This window comes from Elaeis guineensis, chromosome 4, assembly GCF_000442705.2.
Source record: "Elaeis guineensis isolate ETL-2024a chromosome 4, EG11, whole genome shotgun sequence".
NCBI lineage: Eukaryota > Viridiplantae > Streptophyta > Magnoliopsida > Arecales > Arecaceae > Elaeis > Elaeis guineensis.
The window spans coordinates 1853349-1862641 of NC_025996.2; the positions used below are offsets into that span (position 1 = coordinate 1853349).

The 9293-nt window shown below is 34.5% G+C and overlaps 1 protein-coding gene across 2 annotated transcripts in view; it reads left to right on the forward strand.

Annotated features, from left to right (window-relative positions):
* Positions 1-7616, forward strand: part of LOC105044320 (protein root UVB sensitive 2, chloroplastic) — a 34584-nt gene extending 26968 nt beyond the window's left edge. The window contains exons 2-10 of one of the 2 annotated variants that reach the window (XM_073255288.1): positions 1606-1675; positions 3324-3412; positions 3526-3610; positions 3849-3908; positions 3994-4087; positions 4196-4293; positions 4589-4768; positions 6792-6914; positions 6990-7616. In XM_073255288.1, the coding sequence (XP_073111389.1) occupies positions 1664-1675; positions 3324-3412; positions 3526-3610; positions 3849-3908; positions 3994-4087; positions 4196-4293; positions 4589-4768; positions 6792-6914; positions 6990-7418 (1170 nt within the window). In that variant the 5' untranslated portion in view covers positions 1606-1663 and the 3' untranslated portion in view covers positions 7419-7616. The remainder of the gene's footprint in view (positions 1-1605; positions 1676-3323; positions 3413-3525; positions 3611-3848; positions 3909-3993; positions 4088-4195; positions 4294-4588; positions 4769-6791; positions 6915-6989) is intronic. The other variant, XM_010922173.4, reaches the window with a different exon arrangement.
* The last annotated feature ends 1677 nt before the right edge of the window (positions 7617-9293 follow it).

Below are 9293 nucleotides of genomic sequence, written 5' to 3' on the forward strand. Positions count from 1 at the left end.
GCGATGGAGATCAAGATATTTTTGTCATTTATAAAATAATGGTATTATAAACGATAGTCACGTAGTATTATTCCATTAGCGAAAAAAGATAGGACTATATTAGAACATCTCAAAAATTTGAAGGATTAGTTTGATACTTATTAAAGCCTAGAGGTATGTAAGTAAAATGACGATAAAATTGAGAGAGCCTTTTCATAATTTATCTTAAATTTTATAATGTAAATGGCTTTTAAGTTCAAATAATAAAATAATTTATTTTAGAAAATTCTTAATTTTTATTTGTACAATCCACCTTAATAAAAATATTTTTTAATTAAAACTCCATGCTAGCTATTCTTTTATTAATTAATCCAGTGAACGGTGAATCAAGGAAGAAGAATCATTGATTTATGCCACTATCGGTTATTTTATTTTATTCTATAAGAGCTAATATTCTAATAGCCACGGTCACAACGGCTAATTTTTTAATCCCACATAAATTGAGGTGGCCACCACCTCGCTCCAATGGTAATGGTCCAGGTTTTACCGGACCCGTTAAGTCGGTGGCGGGACAAAACCACAACGCATAGCGGATCGGTCTCAAGGACGGGTTTGGATAATGGCAATATCCGTCCTGAATCCGATCCAGTTTAATGAAACCTAATCTGAGTCGACCGAACGTGACGAAAGCCTCTGTTATGCCCATAACGGCAGAAAGCACCGGCAGCGGGAGCCCGTAGAAAGATGAGGCTATCGGCGTTATTTAAAATTCTTGCTTGACTTAGCCGGCCGGTCCGCCCTCCGTCAGGCAACCCACGAGCAACAAAATCCATTGACGGGATTTTCTTTCTTCGCCTCTCTTCTTTCTTCTTCTTCTTCTTGGGAATACTCAGAAGCCGATGTTCCTCATGGATTCCATACTGGTGAAAAAAAGAACGCATTCGAATCCCTAATTTTCCAACTATTCTCTGTTCGATTATTAGTTTTCTTTTTTTGCTTCTTATTTCTAGGTAAGATTAGAGGGCCGAAGAAGAAGGAAGCAGAGGAGGCGGTTCGGCGCCCGATTCTGGATCGAAACCTCCGATCCGTCTCCCAACTCTGCACGTTCGATGCCGATGGCCTCCTCTCCGTAAACCCTTCCCTCTTTACCGCCGCCCTCTTCGTTTTCCGCTGACTCATTATTGGTGATGATTTTCTTTTCCTTGTTGTAAGTTTCTACCGTGGTTATCAAATTGGTTCTTGGTGACTTTGATTCTTTGTAGGAAGGCCTATGGTTTTCTTTGTATTCGTTCAAGGTCAAGCTTGGGCCACGAGAGGATTATGAGCATTTTTTTTGCATGTTATTGTTGTGATAATTATTCAAAGAAGTAACGGATAAGCTATGGGTAACGATGGTCGGGATAGAATTATTACAATGAAGCTTATGGATGCATAAATCTCAATTCTAATTCCTTTAGAATGTAACGATTTAGAGTTTGGGCAAACTCCATCTAGCAATTTCTTATGTGATCTCCATTCTCACTGTTTTCAGTCTCGTCTTTCTTCACCAGGACCTCAGTACTTCTCTCCTATGGTCTTACATGTCCCTCCAACTTCCTTAGATGCTTCTTGAATCTTTCTCTGCAAATATCCCATGGGAAACCTCTAAGGAGGTTTTTCTCCTTGCAGCAGAAAGAGATTGTAAATGCAAACAAAGGTATCGCCATCCAAGATTATGTGTAATGCAACGATCATGCGTAGTACAAAGTGATACTGCACTATCTTGTTCTTGTAGGATTGGATTCACATTTGCATGAGATCCACATGAAGGGCATAATTCCTATCAAAAGTCGGATTTTTCCATTTTACCTATCGGTGCTAACTTGGACGCTGTACAAAATATACTGAAAATTTTGCTTAACACAAGATAAATATTATCGATGGTAACAACACATCAGTTTTTCTTGAAAGCTTTTCCTCTTTCATGGAGAAAGGTCAGGATAAACACTATTGCAGAAGTCTTTGAGATAGCAATGAAAACTTCGGAGGTGTATATATTGAGATTTCTATGGATGCAGATCATGCAAAGAACTGATAGAGTAGGCATCAAGACCTATCCCAGATATTGTAATTAACAAGAGAATGCTATTCATCTTTGTTCAAGGACATCAGTTTAGAAATGCTTCATTAATTTGTTCTTATTTGCTAGAAAATAGTCGCAATCTGATGAATACCCTTCTACATGGAGGGCCTCAAAGAGAGTCACCTTATTTTCTTTTTTGGATAAGGAGTCATTAGTTAGTTTAACAATCTGAGAGTGGAACTGGGGTTTGTACATTCAACTATTCCACCTTAACTTTTCTTTGTTCAACAATTTACCTATGTAGATTTAAAAAAAGAGAAGGGATAAATAAATATACTAGACTTAAATTAAAGAATTCAGATTAAAATTCAACTGTTTTTTTCCCCTTAAAACATTGCAAGCTTTATATATGATTAGGAAAAATGCCTCATTTGAGAATTACCGAGCAGACTGTCTTCAATGCCTTGGTTTGACTCTGTTTACCAGCTTCACCTTGAGAAATCTAGTTGCAGCCAGCTTTTGAGCTAGTTGTGATCTTCTGATAGAGGAAGATCAAACATCTTTTCTTCCTAATTGGTGAGGTGCTTGATTTTTTTTTTTTTTTTTTTGCTTTTCCATAATGCTAAAAATTAAGGTTGATGCTCCCACCCCCCACCTCTTTTCCTTTTTCCCTGAGCATTAAATTGTTCTCAACAACTACTAGAATATGGTTATCACCCACTATGCACTCATATCTTTAACAACTACTTTCATTTTCCATTAAGCATTTTAGAGTCTTGTAATCTTATGGTCCATGAGAGAATCTGATATTCATAATCAGCATGTGGGATGGAACTCTTTTTCATTAGATTGTGAATTTTGAGGAAAAAAAATGGATGCATGCTAAAGCTAAAGTTACACCTATACATCTTATATGCACTCTTGTTTCTTGAGACTCTATGTGGTTTTATTATCAAACTTTACCATGAAATTACCAGGTCATGCTTGGTCCCTTCCCTATTCTGACAAACTTCTATAACATCCAGTTTCTATCACTATCCAATTGTCCAAGAAACAAAAAGGCAATGTCAGATTATGTAATCCTATCTAATATTCATCACAATCTGGCCCTCCAGGAAACTAAATGGGTGAAGGACTATGAAACCTTCTTTCTGCGCAAGAATCTTTCTTTTTCTTTTCTTGTTTTGTTTTTTTTTTTTTTTTTGGTGCATGTGCGTGCATAGGCTAGGGGCAGTAAAAGAATAATTTTTGGTCTGACTAGAGTTGTGGTATTTAACTTTAGGTGAAGGTTGTCAGTGATTCAAGACCAATAGTTCAAAGAATGCTCGATTCTTTCCTAAACAAATTTTTTCCATCAGGGTATCCCTACAGGTAAACTTTTGCTCTTGCTACTTCCTTTGATAAACATGAATTAATATAGTGTGATGGTAGGTGAAGGTTGCTACTTGTTAGTGTTGTTTTTACTTTCTGTACTTGCTGTGCAGTGTGAATGAAGGCTACATGACTTATACGCAATTTCGTGCACTTCAGCACTTCTCCAGTGCTGCACTATCCGTCTTATCAACTCAGGTTTTTTCTGATTTTTCCTTTTTTCTTAAATATTCCGTGTCAGTTTTTATTTCTTTATAACTTGAAATTCATGCACATGGTAGCTTTTTGTGAAATCCTAACTGGAATACTTTAAATCAACTATACAAACAATTTGTTATCTTTATCAAATTGCAGAGTAAATAGTTAATTTGTAGCTTTGCTTTAATGGCTCTGTAGCATTCCTTTGGACTGACAACCAGTGTGGGCTCTGGCTCAGTCGCTGCTATTTGCTGCAGGCTTGCGACCTACTCCTGCACAAGCAACTGCTGTGAGTTGGGTAAGAAATATATAATGGAATTAAAAAGACATTTTTTAACTATTTTCTCAACAATCTAACTCATGACCGATCATTTCTCTGACAGATTTTGAAGGATGGGATGCAGCATGCAGGAAAGCTTATATGTAGCAATATGGGTGCAAGAATGGATTCAGAGCCAAAAAGCTGGAGAATACTTGGTGGGTAATCTGGATCTAATTATATTCATTAATATAACAGCAATGCAGTTCTTTTAGGCTTTTCTCCCATTTTGCTAACTATATAGTCTTTTGCTTATGGTCTTGTAGCTGATGTGCTCTATGATCTTGGCACTGGTCTGGAGGTTCTTTCACCATTATGCCCGCATCTTTTTCTTGAAATGGCTGGCTTAGGCAATTTTGCAAAGGTACGTGCTTTCTTTATATGTGACTGTTTTGCATCATCATCATCATATTCAGTGGTAATTGTTGGTTAGCACCTCGGCCTTCATCTCTTCATTATGCCCCAAGAAAGTTCAAACCTTTCACCACATTTTGATTACTAAGCTTAGCCCATTCAGTCCCTAACTTATGTGACTTCATAAAGACATAATGTTGCAATGTTATCATATAGAACTCTCATTTTCTGTGGTTAAACCTAGCTTCATCCCGCATTACTATTTCCATAGTAGATAATAAAATCTTTTGTGTATTTATTTGCAGGGCTTGGCAGTTGTTGCAGCAAGAGCAACAAGGTTACCTATATATTCATCATTTGCTAAAGAAGGTAATCTTAGCGACTTATTTGCGAAAGGAGAGGCCATCTCAACCCTTTTCAATGTTGTTGGGTTGGGAGCAGGCATTCAATTGGCTTCCACAGTTTGTTCATCAATCCAAGGAAAGGTATCTTTTTTCCTATCTAACCTTTAATTATGTTTTTCAACTCCAGTGATATCTATGATATTTTCTAATCAAAGCCATGCCAATTCCATTGCTAGTTGTCTTAACGTATGTATGTAATTATTTATTTCTTTCTTTTATCTTCCTTAATATCTTTTAATTGAGAACTATTGTATTAGAGGCTATTCAAAATCAGTTTAAGTTATGGAGGTAACAGACAAGCATCTTGTCATTTTTGCTGTGTCAAATGAACAATTATTGTGCAATAATATGGAAATTCTTGTTCTCTTCATTTCATATTTTGGCATCTATTGAGGCAAAATGATTTCAATGTTATACTTGTTTATGCACCAAAGGCCTTAGCATAATAGTAAGGTTGCTCCATTATGACATGGAGGTCACAGATATGAAACACACAAACAGTTTTTCCACATGCAGGGATTAGGCTGCATACATCTAACCCTTCCTAGACTTTGCAATGGCAAAAGCCTCTTGCACGAGGCTGCTTTAAAAGAAACTTCTTAGAGGGAAGCATCTTGTTGAAAGGCTCTTGTAATGTCCTTGTGGAATCATGTTTCCTGAGGATTCATATTTTGCCCAAACGGAAAATTGCATAGATACAAACTTTTCCTTGTTATCATGAAATCTTTACTTCTTTGACTAGCATAATGATTATGCATTAATACTGTTATTTTTATGATATATGTATTGCCCTGTAGATGGATGTCAGATCATAAAAGTGTATTTTTTCAATGTATGTGGTATAGTTGAAGGACCTTGTGTTTGAGCAGTATAGCATGCACTGTCTATTGTAAATTTTATTCTACACTTGCCAACTTAAACTACAGATCATGATATTTGCTTTGCTACATATATAAGGATAAAAAATATTTCAGCTTTTAAGGTCCTTTTTTGTAGTGATAGTGAGGTATTCCATGCTTTAATATTAGCCATTGACCTATAAAATGAACAAAGAATATACGGAAAAAGCAGTTAGATGCCCTTTCACAGTCCCGCAGTTTAACTGACCTTATTAACTTGTTAACAATTTTGAACTACAGCATAATGTAACATTGAAAAGGAACTGATTTTTAAGAGTTGCTATTGACACAGCATGAGATCAATTGTAGCAGTTTTTGACAATTTCTCCAGTTCTTTCCGAGCACAGATCAGAATGTTTTTGCTCTAGTCTGTTCTAGTGTTTGAGGTTCCAATCAACATCACTTTGTCATGGATATGGTCATATGGATGATATTGCTTTTTTCTTTTTTCTATTTGTAATTTTCTTTATGTTAAAATCGTTATTAACCAATCAGAAATGAAAGAAGGAAGCTTATTGTAACATTGCTTAGTGGTATGGAAATTGTGCTTATCTTAACTATTGCAAATAGCCTGTTGCACGGCTGCAGTAAGGAGCTGGATCCAGTCAAGGGGAAGAAGGCTAGACATGCACTTAACATGAGTATGTGTTACATCCATACATAGAAAAGAGTATATACATCCATATATCATTGAAATATGTAAATTGATATGAGGCACCCCTCAAATGCAAAGCACATCCTAGGTCAAGATTTCATTTGGTAGAATTATAAATATATGATACTATAAATCCTAAAAAAGCTTCAATATTCTTGGCAGGACCATGGGAAAGTAATTGGTAAACAAAGTGACAATTGATCTCATATTGCTTTGGCTTTGTGGAAACTAGAACATTGGTGACTTGAGTAGCACACAGGTTCCTAGAATATAATAAAATGGGAAACCTAGCAGTGTCTGCAAGTCAAAGATGAAAACAACTCACATGGAAAATAATAAAATTAGCTTCAGTGTTGTAGTGGTGGATGATGCCTGCTTATCATCCCCTTGGGAAATTTTCAAGAATGAGGTCTATTAGTAAAATGTACTTACTACAGTGATGTTATTTATCTGCAAGCTTGTAAACCCATACTTATCATGATTCATTATGAGAACTACTATCTGAAATCTGCAATGCTGTTCCATTAATTGTGATTTCACTTACCTGCAGTTGATAGCAGGCCCTGTGCTTTCTGCCATCCACATCTATAGCGTAGTAGAAGAGATGCGAGCGGCTCCTGTCAACACACTGAATCCCCAGAGGACGGCAATGATTGTAGCAGATTTCATTAAGGTGCCAAACAGTCCTTTTCATTTAACCTACTCTGCATGTCTATGTTGTGATCCTTACTCTTGCATTCCAAATCAGAATGGAAAGGTCTCCAGCCCAGCTGACTTGAGATACCAAGAAAATCTTCTCTTCCCTAACCGCTTAATAGAGGAAGCTGGAAGTGTGATGGTTGGGCAGCCACTCTGCAAGGTCTTGAATAAGTCTTCGAAGCTTGAGCAGCTTAGAGATACATTCCCAAAGGAGAAGTTTCTAATCAGCTGCAACAACAAGTGGACGGATCTGGTCCTGGAACAAAGTGCGACAGGGGAGGATGCATTGAGGGGGTGGTTGGTTGCTGCTTTTGCTGCGGACATGGAGAAGTTGGGCCTTGGATCTAGCCAGACTGTTCTCCCTGTGGCTTATGAGAAGATGGAGAGCATTTTCCCCTCATTTCTATCTGAACTGAAGACAAGGGGATGGCACACCGATCAGTTTTTAGATGGAAATGGCTGCAGATTTGCATTTTAATGCATGTGGCATCTGCTTATTTCAGTTTCAGGATGAAAGCTAGGAACCCGTTTTATTTTAAGGTGTGTTTTTCTAATCTCACACCAGTTTTGGAATTAGTAAGGGTCTCAACAACCTCTCTTTCTGGTGAGAAAATTGTAACTTCAACATGTTGTGTACTCTGCAATTATTTTAATACATATCTTGAGGACATGTACATATTGAGCTGACTGTATGGAAGCTGTTTTTTTTTTTTTTTTTTCATGCATGAACCATTTCCATAGTTACAAAATAATCCTCAGCTGTTTTAAAAAATGTTTCCATGTATTAATGGACGATTGATTTTTAAGCTTTTTGAGTTATTCTCTCTGAAGTTGCTATTATAGTAGCTTATGGGATGTGGGAATTATGAAGAAATTAGAAACATAATGCACGTTCCAGACAAAGTTTTTTAGGTCTTTGGTTAAACTGTCTCAACTCTCAAATAATTGAACCATTTACCAACGAATAACAATTCATAATTTATGCAGTTTGTCAAATAGTTACTTACTACAAATCTTCATGTATTAATGAACTTTCTTTTGATGCTTATTTCAGGCTTGCAACATACATTGACCATTTAGGTTTTCATTTTATCCATCCTTATCTTAAATTTATATAGTTTGTTCCCTACCATTTAGGACCTTTTCCCTTGGTGGTATCGTGAATCTTGTGACAATGCCCGTCACGTTGAAATTAAACATAAAGATATCATATGGATGATCTTGTATGCCAGTCTCATTTGCTCTTGTTCATTTATTGTTTCATATTGGAAATACATCGTCTTTTGATTTTTCTTTTACTGGTATTGTGCACTTGTGATAACTTTTTAGAATCTAGGAATGCTGCAATAAGTGTTTTACATGAAATCATTCTATACAATAGTATTAACTACAAATTCAAATATCTTTAGGGGTTTTGGCAAATTCTCATTTGTTTTCATTATCAATTCATGATTGCTCGATGTTGGACAAGATAAGAAGTCCCAAAGGGTCTGGTACCCAAAATCTTAAGCAAGCTTGAACGTTTGTCAGATATTGTAAGAAAAACAACTTTTTTTGGAATACTAAGACCCTGTTTCGGATTGTTGATGGTGGTAAAATTTTTGCAGCTTTTGGAATAGAGTTTTTGAGAAATACAGTTTTTGAAAATAGAGTTTTTACAAAAAGCTGTTTACTACTTGATAACCATATTTATAAAGTATTTTGAAATTTGAATATATATTTGGTAAATAAAATAAAAAAATACTTTTGGTGCAATAAAATGACAATAAAAAATATTACATAGTATTGTATAGTAGAAAATAATATAGTATATTATTATATATTAAAATATTATTATATTATGTAATATTATGAACATATAATGCAACATAATATTGTAATATAATATAATATAATTATATTTTAAAATATTATTTTATTATATAATATTATTATCATATAATATAATGTAATATTGTAATATAATATAATATTATTATAACTATGATGTAATATATATAATATAATAGATTATCATCTAATCTAATAATAAATTCTAATACAACAGATTATATTATATGATTATAATATAATAATATTATATTATTATTAAATATTGTTATATCAAATTATATTTTTATAATATAATAATACTATAATAGATTATGTTATATGTTTATAATATTATAATATTAATTTATTATTATATTATATATTATATATTTATAGTATGATAATATGATATCATATGATATAAGATATAATTATGAGATTTGTTAATGGACATTTTGATCATTAAAAAAATTAATTAAATTAAAACAGTTTTTCGATATTAGTCAAAAAGTATTTCTGGAGAAAGCTTCAAAATGAGCTT